The 19,456-nt window shown below is 42.3% G+C and overlaps 1 protein-coding gene across 2 annotated transcripts in view; it reads right to left on the reverse strand.

Annotated features, from left to right (window-relative positions):
* Window positions 1–274: 274 nt before the first annotated feature.
* Window positions 275–19,456, reverse strand: part of mpp2a (membrane palmitoylated protein 2a) — a 31,909-nt gene continuing 12,727 nt past the window's right edge. Inside the window, exons 4-14 of one of the 2 annotated variants that reach the window (XM_042085305.1) lie at window positions 15,164–15,316; window positions 13,138–13,296; window positions 10,748–10,975; window positions 8,467–8,598; window positions 7,946–8,045; window positions 6,980–7,048; window positions 6,534–6,695; window positions 6,006–6,208; window positions 5,610–5,738; window positions 5,237–5,446; window positions 275–286 (exon numbers count right to left, since the gene is read on the reverse strand). In XM_042085305.1, the coding sequence (XP_041941239.1) occupies window positions 5,270–5,446; window positions 5,610–5,738; window positions 6,006–6,208; window positions 6,534–6,695; window positions 6,980–7,048; window positions 7,946–8,045; window positions 8,467–8,598; window positions 10,748–10,975; window positions 13,138–13,296; window positions 15,164–15,316 (1,512 nt within the window). In that variant the 3' untranslated portion in view covers window positions 275–286; window positions 5,237–5,269. Of the gene's footprint in view, window positions 287–1,893; window positions 5,447–5,609; window positions 5,739–6,005; window positions 6,209–6,533; window positions 6,696–6,979; window positions 7,049–7,945; window positions 8,046–8,466; window positions 8,599–10,747; window positions 10,976–13,137; window positions 13,297–15,163; window positions 15,317–19,456 lie in introns of those variants that run through there. The other variant, XM_042085304.1, reaches the window with a different exon arrangement.

Here is a 19,456-nt window from a genome sequence, read left to right on the forward strand (position 1 = left end):
CTTGCGACTGTTCCAGTTGAAATTGCTGTCAGAGGTTCTGGTTTAGAGCTGGCCTTCCCACAGATGAAACAATCTCTCTGTATTGGAAATGATGTTGTATCAGCACTACTCAGCCTTCTTGGTGCAGATGTGCTCTCACTCTCAACATTTGCAACTTGCTGCTGCTCACTGATTTTTGTCTTACTGCAGTAGTTCGCTATATATGATACATGATATGAAACTTTGATTTTGGAGGAAATATCATCTGTATATAGAGCTTTTATGGACATCACCATCTCTCTCTCTGCTGAGCAAGGGTAAGTATGCGTTGGAGGCCTTCTACTGTGGGGTTTTGGACATACATAGGGATCTTTTTTCTTGCCCTTTTCAAAATGTTTCCCACAAGCTTTGGATCCAATGTCTGTAAGACATTCTCTACAATTCAAGAGACTAGTGAAAAGTAAAAATTTCAGAATTGTCATTGAAAGGCAAATTAAGTTCAATTACACATGCAACATTGGTCAGAGGGCTAAGTACTTTCTTAGCTAGAGAAAGTAGTTTCTACAACTAACGTTTAGCTACTTAGGTGTGAAGTATGCAGTGTAGGCTGTAATGTCCACTGCTGGTCTGGACAGACGAAAGCTAACAATATTATTTTCCATTATTCAGTAATGACCTGACCAAAACAAAATGCAAGTGAATGTAAATATTTTAATAAAGGCGTTCCATTCTAATTTTAACCTGATTCAATTAGATCTGTGTTTCATATCAAATGTATCATTATTAAATGTAAATATAGAGCAGCACCTTGCAGTAACAATGAATTTGTCAACATTCTTCTCACCACTGATAATGTGATTTGGACTTGAGACTTTTGCAGTATTTTGCCAGTGTTTCATTTTGGACACCTCATACATTGAGTGACAGAACACCCTAACTTGTCATACTATATGTACATATTTGGTATTGTAGGATTCAGTACAACCCCACCTTTCCAACAAGCCATCATATGTGTTTCTATGATAATCCCTGGTAAAGCAGCTAAAGTAAATGAAAACATTCTGCATAGATATTCATTTTTTGCATGTCCGCTTATTTTACTGTAGGTGTATGTTTACATGTCTCTATTCATTCCATACATCAAGATATTCACATCCAGTCTTTTCTAGTAGGTAAAGCAACTTCCTGACTATACACATGCCAAGTTTCAAAGTTCTCAGAGCTTGTGTGATTGATCTTCACTAGTTTATATGCCTTAACTCCCATACGGACAGGCTATATTTTAGTCCTTTTTTGGTTTTGGGGTGTATAACAATATCTGTTAATTTAACAATCTTAGCAGTAAAATATTTTTAGCCAAGAATCCATTTCATATATGGGAGACCTTAGAGATGAGGAAAAACATTGTTGGGTTTAGTTCTACCTCCGGTAGGGGTATCTCAAAAATGTGGGGCCATTGTCACTAGCCTATACCTGATACCTCAGTTGTAGGAGTAAGGGCTAAGGAGTAAGACAGTAATGATGCTAATCCCCCAACATGTGTGCAGTAGGCCCAGGCTTTAGGATTTAGTCAATCCTATGAGCCAATCCTACTATTTTCTGACAAATGACAAACAAGCTGATGTTATTTTGTAGAGTTATAAATAAAGCTGCTCAATTTTGAAAGTCCTGCTTAAGCCTATCATTTCTCTGGTGTGAGAATAACGCAGTATGGTCTACTGAAGGGTCATGTGATAATTTCTTTAAAAATGTGTTTCATTAGAAAATGTCATATCTTATTATTAAATTAATAACAGATTAATAATAACTTAACTAAATAAGTAGCCTATAATCATTTATTCATTCATTCAGTCACGCCACATCAGGACTGTACAGAGCTGGAAATTATATCAGAAATGAGGATTCAAGAGTAAGTATGTTGAAACAGTTTATTTTTTAGACATCATGATCTGTACAGCTTGATCGCTTAAAATCACACACTGACAATATATCAGAGCAAAATCGTAGACTACACACGTATGTTACCTTCACTTTAGGTATACAAAATGTGAATGACTTAAATAAAGGCAATGTGTTTCTAGAAATGACCTCATTCAATCAATAGCTGCCAATATTCAAAAAATATGGTAATCAGTAGTAACTCGCGTACGGTGAATAGCCTCAGATGTTAAGGTATGTCCATTGTAATTGTAGGCAACCAAGGTGTTGAAATGTTGTGGATGGAACGAGAAGCTCACAATAACACTTCTCTAGTTATTTCTATCAAAAGGTTTGGACTAACTCTACTCTAAGCGAATGCGGAATGATCAACAAAGTCCCAGAAGAATATTAAACCGTGTGACGGTATAACGACTTCTGTGAGAACAGTCGGTGGATGACACAAAGAGAAGTAGATAATGAGACCCGTGCTGCATTAAAAAAGATGAAATGCTTCAGACACGTGCAAATGCACCAAAAGACACCAACGTAGGCTACAGTATATAGGGAGCCGACAAGCGGCCCACTGGAACCCATATTAGCACAGACATATGGCACTTTCTCTATGGCACTCTACATATATAGAACCTCTCATCCAAGTTAAATGAGGCCGATCTTAAACATGCCAGATATCATGTCACCATGAACATTCAGTCTCATGCCTTCTCTTCTTCATCTTGTAGAGCAATTCAGCGGGAGTGTCGCATATCAGCAATGGCCAAAATGAATACTGAATGATCTTTCACAGCATGCAGATTTTAAGCTAATGCCATACATTCAAATTGTGGGGATACACAGAGATTACTGCTAGGAAAACCATATGTGACAGAAAAACAGCCACGTGTGATACACTGACAAGACATTTCAATGTTCTGTTTCCAGACACCAAATGAAGAGTACTTGAGCGTTCAACTTCAGACATACTGTACAACCTTTGTATATACCAAGCGCAAGATTCAACTAATTTAAACATGTGTCCATATAACTATGCCTATCTACACAAATGGTGTCAACTCTAAGCATCTAATCCAAAAACCTACAGTACTGTCCCCTGTCTTATGGCACCAAGCATGTGGTGAGCTAAGGTTTTCCAACCCCTCCTGAATAATAACCATAAAATATTCTATCTGGTGGCTGAACTGCCCTTGAGCTGATATAACCCACACAAAAACACCATTGTAAAAATAGAATCTGATTAACAGTTAGCGTAACGTATGTTCTTTTCCCCTCAGCAAGCCAACAAAGTCTCAGTTCAAGCAATTTCAAATGCACTGCTTAAATCATCCAATCCCCAGATGCTGTTTCTATGAACGTATCACGATAACAAAATGTAAGAGTTATTGTGTATTGCATATAATATAGCACTGTTACTGTATGTGGCCATTCCCTATTATCGACTGCAGAAATCCTCGATTGTATTGAATAGTATAGTACAGTGTTGTAGTATTATATTACATGCCTACATTGAGTGGATACAAGCTACAGCCCCATAAGACTGAATTCCTATCTGGTTTCACAGCACTGTTTAAAAACGAAGGTGACTGAAAAAGAAAAGTGGCAGTGTACGTGTTACTACGTAGCAGAACCGTTTAGGCCGAGAGAATACATCAGAGTTTACAAACCCAGGAAATGTGTGTGTTTACATTGGCCAGTGCTCAGAAAGTCGTGAGACTGGCTGTGTTAGTCAGGTTCTAACCAGCGCGGACGTTTCAGCCATTTGCCAGAACATTCACTGATGCATCACCCCCATGATTGAGCTGGTTCGGTCGCCATTTGGGCCAGACTCCCTGTGCGACACTTAGGGACCCGTTAGATGAGGTGGTTATGTGCATCCACTGTGTCCCATTTGCAGGACATGAAAGGTGAGAGAGAGAGAGGGAGTGATAGAGAGAGAGAGAGAGAGTGTGTGTATTCTGGCTCAGTGAGAGACGTAAGTGTTTTGAGAGAAATAATGATGTGTTTTCTGAGAATCTGAGTTTTGTCCAAAGACGACAGACGGGAGCACAAAGGCGTCCAATCACAGCAATATCGTGATGATGACAGCAGCCTGTGGACATATAGGATGACTTTTGTCGCTTCAGGGAAGGTCGAATGCTACTGAAAAGTTTTGTGCTCCCTGTTACTAATAGTATTTTATTGATCAGCGGATTTGCAAAAAGGAGTGTGTGTGTGTGTGTGTGTGTGTGTGTGTGTTTGCCTGTCTGTGTGTGAGGGAAACCATATAAGGAGTAGCCTATTCTATTTTTGTGCATATTTTATGGCATCTCATCTACTCTCATCCCAAGAACTGTAAAACTATTGCAACTCCCATTTGAATATAGTAATATGCCCGTTTGGAAAATTTGGCCTCGTTCCTTTGTGATGTAATTTCACATTTCCCTGCTGTGCTGCCTATGCTTCTCACAGACACTGAAAAACATTTCAGGCCGAGACAATCATCTCAAACTCCTCTGCACTGTTTTAGGTTGGCCAGGCTGCACTTTGCTATGCCAACATGACTCAATGGCTCACTGTGACTCAAATGCTCAAACACCAGCCATCAATCGTCAATGTAGACTGCAGTAAGGGTGTGTGTCTTCACACCACTCCACTTTCTCATTATCATCTGTGTGACAACACACATCACCACTTCATCTGTCACAGGTGCAAGTGTGACTGTGAGGAGAAGATGGAAGGGAGGATGAGATTGTTTCGATGGGGGATGTATCAGGCAATATTCAGGCAAACATTGGTGTACCATCCTTTGTTAGAGCCAAATAAATACAATCATTCCTATACGTCATGAACACATTTCATATGTGGTTTGTGTCTTCACAGGTGCGTGCAAGAGTTGGCATTTTTGTTTTGTGTGTGGGAGAACATCAAGTATGGCACTAAGTGATCATATCCTTCTTGTCAAAAACCTATATGTTTCAATCTAAACAATTTTCCAAAAATATGACAGTCAAAATATTGCCAGCATAAATAATACAAGTCTGTCATGTACACACATCATATCTCTCTTGCGCGCTCTCTCGCTCTTTCTTACTGACAAACACACACACACACACACACTTTCTAAAATACACACATGCATACAGAGAGAAAAGGGGAGAGAGAGATAGAACATGAGAGAAAATACAAACAATTTGTTACATTGTTTCCTTTCTCTCACTTTCTTTATCCCTCCCTCCTCTCCTCCTCTCTCTCTCTCATATACACAAATATCAGGGCTGGGAATGTTAAATATTTGGTCACCAAAAATAATAATGAAAATACCAAATAAATAACACACACTTACTCTCTCTCTCTCACTCTCACTCACACACACCCCTTAAAAGACCCATCCCACCGGAACCCACTGTTGAGTTCCATTCAGCTTCTGCAGCGAGGATTTGAGAGTGCGGTAGGTTTCGTCCAGGTTCTCGTTGACAATGGTGACATCGAAGAGGTGTCCGTATGCCTGCTTGAGCCGGGCACTCTCCTCCACAGTCCTCTTCAGCTCCAGATCCTGCAGAAAACACACAAACAACCATCAGAAACAACCACTTAGCTAGCCCATGTCAAACGCACATAAAAAATAGATGTGTACACATATATACAAATATAAAATTATATATATATACATATACATATATATATATATATATATATAAAGACATGTGCTCTCTTACCGTCAGCTGCTTGGTCACCACACCGGCCTCAAGGGCTGACTTGTTCATGGCCTTGAGGACCTCGAAATCTGGGGCTTCGAAGAACACGACATACGGCAGAAACTCTGACGTCCTCAGAGCCTTTAAAGCCTGCAGCACACAGAGGCATGCAGAAGGTCATCTCTTAATGAATAGGTCAGCTTGGTCCCAATATTACAATTCAAAATATCCAAGCTATTGGCCTGAATGTATAATACAAAATGTAATTTCTGAGTCTAATGTGAACAAATAACTAGAGTATATCTCTGTTCTTCAGCATTGTATTGTTTTTGTCATTCACATTTTCACATTGTTTCGCAATCCACTTCAAAGCTTCCTACAGTACTCGTGCAATCCACCAGAGGGCATCCTGCTCACCTGTGGGTTGACGTCCAGGATGCAGATGCGGCCGGCCTCCACCACCTCGTGGATGGAGTCGATCTTGGTGCCGTAGAGGTTGCCGTCGTACTCGCCGTACTCCAGGTAGCGTCCATTCTTGATGTCGGCCTCCATCTTGCTGCGTGTGGTGAAAGCGTACATCAGGCTCTCCTTCTCGCCAGCCTTGGGTTTCCTGGACGTGTCTGTGGACAGAGACACGCAGAAAACATACAGTATTAAGTCATGCACAATGTGCATGTCTTTGTGTGTGTGTGTGTGTGTGTGTGTGTGTGTGTGTGTGTGTTGATTGTCTGTTGATTGTCATTTTGTTAAGTCCAGCCATACATGGCAATTCAGTAAAAATACCAAAAAAGCTGGCAGCTCTGCTATATGTACAGTCTGATGGCTGTGACGTTGTGTATTCTGACAGCTGTCACACACACACACACACCGGTGATGACGTGTGCATTGACACACAGTTGTGTGTGAGATGTTATGAGTGAGGCTGGTGGCATGTGTGTGACTCACGAGGGATGGTGGTGCCATAGTGCTGTGGGTCGGACACCAGCAGCTTGTTCTTGAGGCTGCGGCGACCCACCCCCTGTGCTCCAATCAGAACCAGCGTCTTCCTGCGGAACGGAGGCACCTTCGCCACCTCCTCATAAATCAGCAACTCATGCCTGTCAAACTCTGAGAGAGGGGGAGGCGGGGGGGGGGGGGGGGGGGGAGATGGAGATGAGGAGAGAGAGAGAGTGAGATGAGGGGAGAGAGAAAGAGTTTAGGGAATGGAGAAATGTCAGAAAAGTTTTAAAGATTAATAGGAAATCATAGAGAGCACAGAAGTGGAGAGAGAGAGAGAGAGAGAGATCACAGCAGATTGACAGACAGACATAAAGATTTGAGAGATCTAGAAGATTAAAGAGATTAGAGTGAAGTGAGGCATTCAAAGAGAATAAAACAGCACTAAAGTCTACCTGCGTTCCTGGTGGTCACATACATCATCTTCTTCTTCTTCTTCCCCCCTATCCCATGGCACAGCGCACCTGAGGGAGACAGGTGAGCTCCGTCAGAGACTTTCTAATGAGGAGACACAGCAGTCAAAGAATCTCCCATAGAAATGTGTGGGGTTAGTTCATAACGCGAACGTGTTTGTCGTCTACACGTATTCCGCACCTTCCGCCGACAAAAGTTGACATGTGAATATGTTGTGTCAATCATGCGGTATGTTGTGAATACATCGTGCCAATCATGTGATCTCGCAGCTGGAGCGAGGTTGGTGTGTCGTGATTCATGAAGCATTGCGCACGCGCAGTTCTACCCAAAATAGATGCCAGATAAGTGCCCAAAAAGCATTGCAATATGGCCGCCGAGTGGAGGGACTTGCCTAAAGGGACTTCGTCAGCATCCACATGCACACCTGACCCCACCAGTGGCCTGTTACATCACCTAATCCATGTGGTTGTTGCAAGCATTATCCGCAAACAAAAAAAACTATTGCTTGTTTGCCGTCATTCTATTTAAACTTTTTGACTGTCAGCCTTTGTGAAACTTTTTATGAAACTAATGCTGGTTGTTTCTTCATTTGTTGTTTTGACAACATAACTTTAGCGCCAACACAGAATGCTTGCCTACTTCAACTAACTATTTAACAGGATTTTTCTCAATATAAAAAATAATTTCACTTTATTCTCCACTAGATGGCAGTATGTACAAGCCAGACGTTTACCAACACTCTTTATAAAACTAAAACTATAAAATGCTCATTAGCCTTTGGAGTACTGTACCTGTGCAGCCCTCTACTAACCCCCCCCCCCCCATAAATGCACAAATAGGCTGACACCAGACATAATTTCACTGCATTTCTTACTTCCAGTAACTATATGCATGTGACAATAAACTTCCTTGTATCCTTGTATCCTGTGTAAGGAGAGCACACTTACCTGCTGAGAGCGCCACGTCCGTCTTGACGAAGGCCTTTCTCTTCTCCTCCAGGAGCTGACTAGGGATCAGCCCTGTGCATCCTCCCTCCACACGCCGTGCCTGAATCGGATACAGCAAACACTGACATGAGCACAGCGTGGGACGTCCGAGAGCTCTTGACCCACTCAAACACTTAACCTCGGGAGAGTTATAATGGTGATGGTGATGATTCTGCTCTCACTTGCTCCAAATGGATATGTGCTCTCATTTTCAAATGAGCTCAAAGAGGGGTGAGAACCGTGCTGAGAGGATGAAGCAGACACATGTGAGGGAAACAGGAGGGAAGAGTTTTGTGTGTGAATGTACTTTTTTAAGTATAGTTTTTGGGCTTTTTGGCTTTATTTGTATAGGACAGTGAAGATTGACAGGAAGTGAGTGGGAGAGAGATAGATAGGGTGGGATCGGGAAATGGCCACAGGTTGGATTTGAACCTGAGAGGACTCTGAGAGGAACGAAAAAAAGATGAAAACAAACTCCCCACCTGCCACCAGTTCACATCTTCTTGATTGACGATCAGGAGGATTTCACCGCAGTCAAACTTGAGGCCGGCCTCCTTACAGGGGATCAGGTTGTCATTGGCCGGGTCATAGTCATAGTGGCACTTCACAAAGACCTGGGGGGATAAGCACAGTGGACCAGGTCATGTTAAACACAACTGCATATTTCCTGACGGGTCGTACTCATGAAAGCACTGGATGTTGATACTGAAAACACCTTACAAATAACAAACAACATATGAGCATTGAAGGTTTTTATTTTCTCCTGAATAGCAACAGCTTCCATTCACAGAATCATAAAGAAACAGAAATGGAACGCAGATTATAACGTCATGAAATGAAATGGGGATATTTTGAGAGAGGCATCATGGCAGGGAAGGGTGAGCATTTTTTCTCCTCACGTTCTGATTTAACATAATCCCTCTGGACCACACCACCTCTGGAGGCACGGAGCTCACGCACATCTTCTGACGTCTTCATCTTTCTCTCTTTCCCTCCTTTTTTCTCTCTCTCTCTCTCTCCCTCTCTCTCTCTCTCCCTCTCTCTCTCTCTCTCTCTCCCCTTCCTATGTGCAGATATCCGCCCGAAGAGCAAACGGAAAGCCCAAAAAAGGAAAACTGGGATTGCTCAGCTCCCAGAACTGGTATCCATGACAACAGAGGAGAGAAAGTGAAATGGAGTGAGACGGAGAAGTGCGCTGATGCGTTCAGTGACATCACAAACCGTATCCGTGGGGATAAGAGCTGGGAGCTCTTGGCTTTAACCTCACGATTCTCAAGGTCTTCAGACTGTTAAATCATTAAGGACTGTGCCAAAAACTACAGTAAACAAGAGCGTTTCATTTAGGTTGGATGTGAATCACGGGCATCCTGTTCTCAGAGAGAATACCTCTCTTTAACCCTTAGAACCCTAAGCTGTTTTTAGGGCATTTTCACTACCTTATTCATAAAGATTTATTCTGGTCATTGTGAGTGCCACACACACATATTATATATTGTTTTTTTCAGCAGAGTCTAGGCTATCCAGATCTGCCATCATGTTATGTATTAGTACTAGCATTGATTTTATTTTGATTTTTAAAGAATTAAAATATAAAAAGTGTATTATAAAAATTCTTATATTTCGACATGTATCTCACCACAGCAAGCTCATAGCTCTAAATGCATTTCATGTTTGTGTAGGGCTGACTGTCCTGAATTGGGCAATATAATTGCCATGTTGGAGGGATACTCTGGGGCTGAGCAATTTACAGAAATATGTGGTGTGTGATTTAAGGAAATAAATGCCATTTTTTATTTAGTGATGAAAAATGACTTTTCTGCGCTCCATATCTGTGACACGAACTGATCTGACCTGACTTGACCTGAGGTTGCGTGTTAGCCTGCGTGCCTATGTGTATGCACTCATAAGGATTCTCAACTTTTTACTGGATTGCCATGAACAAAGTAAAGGAAAAAAGGTGTTTCTTTGTTAAACAAATTGGGATGCAATGTGAGCCTTGAATTGAATGCCATGCAGGAATTTGCTAGGATCTCAAAACCGGATAATGAACATGCTTTGCCATAGAGAAACACACGATAGCGCTGGATTATAAACATGTTTTGCCACAAAAACAGACAAAAACGTGGGGTAAGTCCAGCTATATGAAGTTATTATTTTGCTGTCACTTCGTCTGTTTTATAACCCAGAAGAATGTACTTGGTATCAAATGATAGCTCTGTGTCTCCTCTTTCATTTGACATGCGTAGCATATCTATCCGATCACGGGTCCGTGAGTAATTCAAACGAGAGTAATGGATGTGCAGCGTTGGTTCGTGTACCTGACGTTATTATTTTGCAGTCACTTCGTCTGTTTTCATAAGCCAGAAGGATCGATATAAATGGTACCAATGGATAGCCGGTAGTCTCCTCTTTCATCTGATATGCTTGCCATATCTATGCGATCACGGGTTTTGCGTCAATCGGGTTCTAAGGGTTAAATGGCCAGGGGACAACATAACACATGGAAGCCTGTGTGAAGTGCTCACAGCATCCTTACATTAAACATTAAACACAAAAAGTTTAGAACTTCACTCCTGAGTGGCCAGGTGGGACCACAATCTCCTGTAGGATCACCTGTTAAGTGCATTTGTGTGTGCATGTGTGTGTGTGTGTGTGTGTAGTACTAATTTATTTGCACAATGTGGTTTCCTGGTAGCTGGGCAGGATCTTGAGCATCACGCTGGTGTGTGTGTTTGTGTGTGTGTGTGTGTGTGTTCGGGTCACCTGGCGCGGCGGGTGGGCCTCCTGGTAGCTGGGCAGGATCTTGAGCACCACGCTGCCACTGGCCTCCTGCAGCATCTCCTGCAGCACACGTGGATCGTTGTCCACCTCGCGCCCGTTCACCTCCTTGATGATGTCGCCCGTGTGCAGCAGGCCCTGCTGGTCGATCATGCCCCCGTGGAGGATCCGCGCGATCACCAGCTCACCCTTCTCCACGCGGAACGTCACGCCCTGAGGAGGAGGTAAACAAACAAACAAATAAACAAACACATCAACACACACGGGCCACCATCCTGCTGGTCTCTACGTGGGAGTCAGCCGATACAGAGATTATATGTACACACACAAAACACACACACACACAAACACATATACAAATATGAAGAACACATAATACACACACATACTGTACACAAATATAAAGAACACACACAGACACACACACACACGTCACACTCAGCAGGAAGTGAGGAAAATAACGCACATGAGTGGCAGATCAGTTGGATAACGATGCCTGACAGCACAATGCATGATGGGATACCTGTGTGAGATGCCTGTTTGTGTGCATCCTTAAAGGACTTCACTGAATCCCCAGGGTAAAATGGCCTGTCTCACTTTCAAGGCAAGTTTGACTTGCACTCCAAACTCTGCAGGCTCTCAACATGCTCTCCAGGTCGTGACAGTTTTGTGGATATAGAATGTAAGAAAGATTCTATTCAAGTATAGTTTGAGGGTGTTTAAAAAAAATGGAAAGATACCTCCTGTGAGTTTTTCTGAAAGTTTTCCTACTGTTTAGAATAAAGAGAGTTTATTTTGAAATTGCTGAAAGTCACAATGGTACCCATTAAAGTTATCATTCAACAATCATTATTTATCCGAGCGAGTCAAGTGGGGAGCCAAATAAATTGGCAGGTACCGGCCTCTGGTGCCGCCTGATGCGTGTGGGCATAATGCCTAACTCTAATGAACGAAGCCTGGTGTTAGAGCCTTTGTGGTTTTCATCAGGGCTAATTTCTCCAAACAAAAGCCTGGTTCCTCATGAACACACATGGCATTTGACACACCAGCAGCCACTGAAGTACCCACCTGCAATCACCTCACCTGCAATAACAACGGATGACTAGACTAGACCAGACTTCTGCTTTATAACCACCTTACCTGTCAGTGAAGCTAGGTGTGCAGGTGCCTGTCCCAGCTTAAGTTAAGTTTTAAAGCAATGTCCCCTTTGAGTCTTTGGATATCACAAATTCAAGATAATTGCATCATTATTTATTTTCTACGCATAAACATATCTTGCATAACGGCCCTGTTAGCTGTTGATGTAATGATCACACACTGACTAGAGATATTGATCTCCAGACATTCCACATAGACCAGAAGAATGTGGGTTACTGACAAAATATTACAACACTGAAAATGAGCCATCAAATAACAGATGATCTGATGCACAGTTAGGTAGATTAGGTATAAAACAGATGGTCTGATGCACAGTTAGGTATATTAGGTACAGTATAAAGATATAATGACAGAGCAGTCTCTACTTTTTTGTGATGATGACATTTCACTTCCGATTCAGTAAGTGTGACTTTACTTAGAGAAAATTACTTTATGTTTTACTAAAGTATTTTATATTTATTTAGCTGATGGCTTTATGCAAAGCGACTCAGAGAGATCAGTTGCAGAGACAGTCCCCTGCCTAGAGCAACTTAGTGGGGGGTCAGACTCTCCTCTGTTTCTTAACTACTACATCATCAGATGGGTTCTTGGGTGACTTGGGTTGCACTTGATTTGGGACAGCATGACCTACTCCTACATGGTAAAAGTTCTACCTTACAGCAGGAGTATTATTTTCATTTTCAAGCCAAATGTATAGATGTGCCACACACACACACACACACACACACACACACACACTAGACTTGACTCATTGTCAACTAATAAATTAATCACAAACTATTTTGGTAATTGGGTAATATCTCAAAATTCTCTGATTGCTGCATTGAATATTTTCAGCTTTACTTGCTCTTCTATGACAGTGAACTAAATATGTTTGGGGTGTGGACAAAACAAGGCGTTTGAGGACATAATCTTGGGTTTGTTCGACCAACGTTTTTTCACCATTTTCTAGCATTGTATAGATCAAACAACTACCGTAATCAATTAATTAAGAAAATAACCAAAAATGAAAACAATCGATAGTTGCAGCCCTAAGACATAAACACACACACACAGACACACACACACACACAGACACACATACACACAGACACACACACACACACACACACAGACACACACACACACACTCGCACACACACAAAGAGACAATCGTAGAGAAACTGACACACACCTCAGGCAAAGCACTCTTTAAATAAAATAGATCCCAGCCTCACCAGGTGTTCTCCTGCCACCTTGCGGATGCCCACCATCCTGATGGCGTCGGCGGGCACCAGGGGCAACGTGGTGACGGGTGCCTCGATGAAGGCACACGGGCTGGACGGCGGCGTCTCACACGTCTGGGCTGCCACCGAGTCGTGAGTCTCCAGCAGGGACTGCCAATCAAACACCACACCACACACAGTCAGCAAGGACAAGGCCAAGTGGCCAACATGGGGAAGTACACTACTAACTGGCCACAGGCAGCAAGCACAAGGCAGGGAAGTGCACTACTAGATATAGATAGATAGCAGTGGCGCAAAAAGTATGCGCTATATGCGGCGCAGCACCGTGGGGGCGCCAAAGCGATGAAAAATAATAATAATAATAATAATAATAATAATATATTTGGTATATTCTATATGTAGCTACTGTTGTACGTTTCTAAATGATTTCTGCATTTCCTCAATGTTAAATAACATTTTAGAGGACTAACAGGCTAGAGTAGGCGCCCTATCTCATAAGATTCCATCATAGAATTTATAGGAAAGGGAGTGGGGGCGCCGTGAGCGCTGAGTGAGCAGATACGAGTAGTGAGTTTTCGTCTATGGAAAAAAATGGATACAGCAAAAAAGCTCATACTGAACTTTTAATGGCAAACTGCAAACGGAAATGTCACGCTAGCAACAACTCATTACATGTTTCCATTTCCTAACAAATCTAATATTAATAGCTTAATATTGTGCTGATAATGTGGCAAACAAAGGCTAGAGTTGGATCAGCCTTATCCTTTTATTTGTGAACAGCTGGCAAAAGGATGTTAGGAGAACCGTTTAGACTCTCTTAAAGTGACAATGCACCATTTAACAATACTTCAAGTTGAAGTGTTGTGTTTTTTTTTTTTTTTTTGGGGGGGGGGGGGGGGGGGGGGGCGCGCCAATTTGTTGTTGCATACCCCTCAAAAATGGGTAGCTGCGCCCCTGATAGATAGATAGATAGATAGATAGATAGATAGATACTTTATTGATCCCCAAGGGGAAATTCAAGGTCTCAGTAGCATACAGACATCACACACAACATGCACTTACAGCAGAAAGGGTAAATATAAGTATATACATATAACAAGACTCCACTGTACAATAGAGACAGTAGAAGATAAGAAAAACTAACAAAATCAAATACTATATAAATGAAATCAAAAAAATCCACAGTGTGCTTTGAGGATGATCAAGCATGAGACCCTTGCAGTGACAGGGCTGGGACTGGCCTATAGTTCTGTGTGCATGGTAAGGTGCTCAAGAGAGTGAGTGTCATGGTGAAGGTGCAAAAAGTAGTCCAAGTGTGCAACAGTGCAAGAATAAGGTCTAGAGGGGGGAGCTGGTGACTACACGAGTATAAAGACTTGAGATCTTTTCCATATTGTATGTCCAATGTCTGTACTTAAACGAGGACACTAGGTTTTGAATGAATTTAATAACTACAAATAGCAGAGTAAGCTAAAACGTGAGCTAAATATAGCATGTGGCATATCTGTGTGGACTATAGCAAAGTGAGCTAAATATAGCATGTGGCATATCTGTTAGCAAAGTGAGCTAAATATAGCATGTGGCATATCTGTTAGCAAAGTGAGCTAAATATAGCATGTGGCATATCTGTGTGGACTATGTCCTATGTAGAGCAGCTGACCACATCTGAAAAGATTTTGAAGATGCTTTTATCCACAACAAAGTATTCAAGCTTCAACTCAAGCTCTCTACATTCATGTCCTCACACTCACTGTGTGTGTGTGTGTGTGTGTGTGTGTGTGTGTGTGTGTGAATGTGTACGTGTGTGCACACGCGCGCACTGTGTAGTACTTGGGCATCAGCTGCTTGGTGTGTGTGTGTTGTTTGGTACCTGGGCATCAGTTGCTAGGAGTGTGTGTGTGTGTGTGTGTGTGTGTGTGTGTTTGTGTGTGTGTACGTGCGTGCGTGTGTGTGCGCGTGTGTGTGTGTGCGTCCGTGCGTGTGTGCAATCGTGTCTGTGCGTGCGGTGCGGTGGTACCTGGAAGTGTGGCTCGTTGAGGATGCTGGCGAGCTCGGCCACTGTGTTGCTGCGGTGGGTGAAGGGGCTCAGGTCCCGCAGGATGTCCTGCACCAGCTCCACGTTGTTGTCCCGCACCGCCTCCAGACGAGGCTCGCCCGGATTCTCCGGCTCCTAGTGTGTGTGTCCAAACACACACGCACACACACACCCAACATACACACACAGACATAGACACACACACACACACACCCCCAACATATACACACAGACACAGACACAAACACACACACAGACACACACACACACCCAACATATACACACAGACATAGACACACACACACACACCCAACATTTACACACAGACACAGACACACACACAGACACAAACACACACACACACACACACACACACACACACAATATACACACAGACACAAACACACACGCACAGACACACACCCAACATATACACACAGACACACACACAGACACAAACACACACACACACACACACACACAAATATGTGCTTATTTAAAAACGGGTCCCTGTTATATCTCCACTCCACCATGCAGTACTTTGCCAGTCCAGTTCTGTGCTGTGACAGCGTTTGATGTTCTAATTGAGCAACTGGGGCACGGGACCCTTTGGAACAGATGGGTCTTCACACTGACGGAGACACACTGATGTGCCAGATCACAGTCTGGGCCTTGTTTCCTCTATGTGATTATGGCGGAGCGCCAACACTCTGAAGTGCACTCTCAGACAATTAACGGACTCTAAGGGCCTGATGCAAAACATCAGGAGCGACGCACAGAAGAGAGACGCTAAACAGAGCTACGCTTTCAGAGCTGCTGAGCTGCGCTTACTGTTTTCATTAAACGGATGACTGTTCTAAGTGACCGAGAGTACGGTATGCTTACGTTTAGCTTTGTAAACTTTACTCAATGTGGCGTACGGTGCAGGGAGTCTGTGGTGTGGGAACGGTTATGTGAATTCCAGGGAAGTCAATACACATTTTGTTATGCTAATGGTTTGCGCTACTGTTTTTGTTTTTGCTACACAGCATTGAGGCTGAAGTTCAGATTAACCTCATCACAAGACATCACGTGTCATCAGGTGTTGTCAAATGTGTCACAATTTCAGCTTAAGACTAACTTCATCTAAGGTGATCATCAGACTTTATACTGTGATAGGTCCTTCCATCCAGCAATCAACAAAATAGAAATAATTTAGTCACAAGGCATTAGTAAAATGTTCTGTGATAGATACTCGCTAATCGCTTATTTAAATTTGAAGCACAGAGAGCTGCAGACTACTGTGTCATTCATGGGGCCATGTAACTGTTGCTCCTGTAGATGCTGTTTGATAGAAGTTTTGGAGTCCTGCATGCAAACCGATCTTCTGTTCCTCATTTTTAGAGGCTATATTTAACTCCAACTGTCACTTCTGATCTGCCCAGAGGGAAGTGGATCTGACATGGAGACACTTGCTGCAGGATGGAGAGTGGCCAAGCTTGAATGTTTGTGTGCTGATGAGCGAGTAATTGGTTGTGCGTGTGTATGTGAGTTCAAAAGCTGGTTGCTAAATAACATTGATTGCTTCTGTCTGTTTCAAGCTTTTTTTCCCAGTAATTTTTAACATTTCCCCTTTGGAAACACAACACACTTTAAAACTTTTGTGAATATAGGTGTATTTGTTTTGGCTAATATCTGAAACGTATTTCCTTATACATACAAACACAGTGGACATATCTGAAACCTATATCGAATGCCTAAATATTAGGAAATATGTCACTTACTGGCTGCGATCAGACAGGACTTAGTTTTTGCAATGAGATCTGTTTTTGCAGAGACGCCCTAAGTGCCTTGAATTGAAAAAAGAATTGTGGCTACCGTATTTTCCGGACTATAAGTCGCACTTTTTTTCATAGTTTGGCTGGTCCTGCGACTTATAGTCAGGTGCGACTTATATATGAAAAAAATTATATAATTGAACATGTTTTTAAATGTTAATTTATATGAACTGACATGAACCCTACATGAAACATTAGAGAGAGCGCTCTCAAATGCACAAGTCCTGTGCACTTTCAGTCAGAGATTAGTGCTTGCGCTATGCCTGAAACACACGTGCATACTTAAATGCTCAAATTATGGCCGGGATTCTATTCATAGCCGGGCCTCAGATTCGGACAAATAAAAGCCAGTATAATTTTGCTTCAATTTAACTCATAAAAGAGCTCTTCTTAATAATGTATATTGTTGGTTGGTTTAATATTGTTGCCAATGAAAAGCTAGCAGTCACGCACGCAGCCCCTTTCTGAGCTAGAGGCTGAAGCATTAACCTACATTTAAACACAATTGTTGCTGCCAGGTATCAGCCTACGAATTTTATATATAAAAAAGTAAATCATGCATAATTTATAAAATAATTAAATTTAGTCTAAGACCTCTTTGGCTATATGGAATAAGGTTTCCCTTGCAGCACAGCACACGTTCCATGAATGAATGAAAGCGGATGCCTTATCTCGCAATAAGCGGATGGAAATCCCGACACTCTTTCATACATGAAACTTAATGAACCATTGCCATTGATAGCCTGGTATGCCGCTCCTATAACGAAAAGTATAGGCATATGTCGCACAGTAAAACGCAAGAAATAAAGGCCTATAGCTGACTCGAATAGCCTACAAGCCATGGTCCAAATAAAGGTGCTGTGCTTTGCCCAGACATAATTTGAGGATTTACGATAGTCTGTCCCCTAAACATTCCTCACCCGTTATCTAGACATGCATGAAAACATTTGAAAACTAAACTCACTGCCATGTAATATTTGATCGCTGTTTTGCTACCAATTATCTTTCACGTGAATATGCACAGAAAGTGAAAGTAGGCCTACTATGCTCTCCGTGTCTGTAGCTGTCTGTTCACGTCCACAATCGATTATAACGTTCCTCAAATGGAGAACACATCCATGTTCTCTCGCGTTATATTATATGCGGTCATGCATCTGTGTTTGCAAAATTCCTGACGGTTCCTGATCGCTAAACGTTTGTTTTCCTTTCCTGTCGATAGCGGTTGGTGTAGAAGCACCTATAGGCTATAATTTGACTTTAGCGGTGACAAATCCTGCTGAGAGAGAGAGAGAGAGAGATAGGCACCTCCAAAGTGGTCCTGCGCGCGCGCGCGTGTGTGTGTCTCTGTATGGGGTTCAATTGAAGTCAGAGTTGTTCCGTCCAGTCAATAGTCCCGCATTCAGGCCGCTCCATTATTAGATTAACATCAGACAGCGCTGTAAAATGTGTGGTTAATTTCTCGTGGCTAGAGTTGCGGGACTTTTATTAGTATGCTCAATACTTAGTAATAATTTATGCGCAATACCCTGCAATCCCGCGCTGAAATTTAGGCCCTGGTTTTAAATGCGCATCTTTTTTTTTTCACGCCCCCTCGGAGGTGGCCAGCGAGTATTCGTTCTGTTGCCAGCTTGTGCCAAAATATCGTCCAACATGCTTGATTGCATTGCATTTTCATGTACCACATCAGCATTTTCACATCAGCAGCCTTCGGCTTGCCTCTTGCCACTATTCACTCCTTCATCTTCAACATTCCCTGTAGAATTCTCAATATTTTGGCCTCAATGTGTCCAGTTACATAGTCTGTCTGTTCTTAGTCTTGGATTTCTAAATATCACCTGCTTGCTGCACGTCCTTTTAAAACGCATTTTTCTCTCTCAAGCATTTATTCTGCTGCCGGCTTGTATCTCCACGTCGTCCAAAATGCTTGATTGCATTGCATTCTCCACATTTTTAGCTAAATTTTCATGTACCACATCAGCATTTTTGTTCAGTGAATCTTTTGTAAATTGCTTTACAATTACCGTCGGGCCTATAGGCCTATTGCCTGGCTTGCCTTAGCTTCGGTCACGTCCTTTTAAAACCGTCTTTTTCTCTATTATGAGTATTTAATCTGCTGCCAGCTTGTGACTCCATGTCGCCCAAAATGCTTGATTGCATTGCATTCTCCACATTTTTAGCTAAATTTTCATGTATCATATCAGCATTTTTGTTCAGTGAATCTTTTGTAAATTGCTTTACAATTACCATCGGGCCTAGGCCTATGCCTGGCTTGCTTCAGTCACGTCTAAAACTGCATCTTTTTCTCTCTCATGAGCATTTAATCTGCTGCCAGCTTGTGACTCCACATTGCCCAAAATACTTGATTGCATGTATTCTCCACATTTTAAATACATTTTGGTGTACCACATTGCATTTTCTTTCAGTGAATTTTTTGCTTTGCAATTACCTTGCCCTCCTC

The sequence above is a fragment of the Alosa sapidissima genome, chromosome 3 (genome assembly GCF_018492685.1).
Source record: "Alosa sapidissima isolate fAloSap1 chromosome 3, fAloSap1.pri, whole genome shotgun sequence".
NCBI classification, from domain to species: domain Eukaryota; kingdom Metazoa; phylum Chordata; class Actinopteri; order Clupeiformes; family Clupeidae; genus Alosa; species Alosa sapidissima.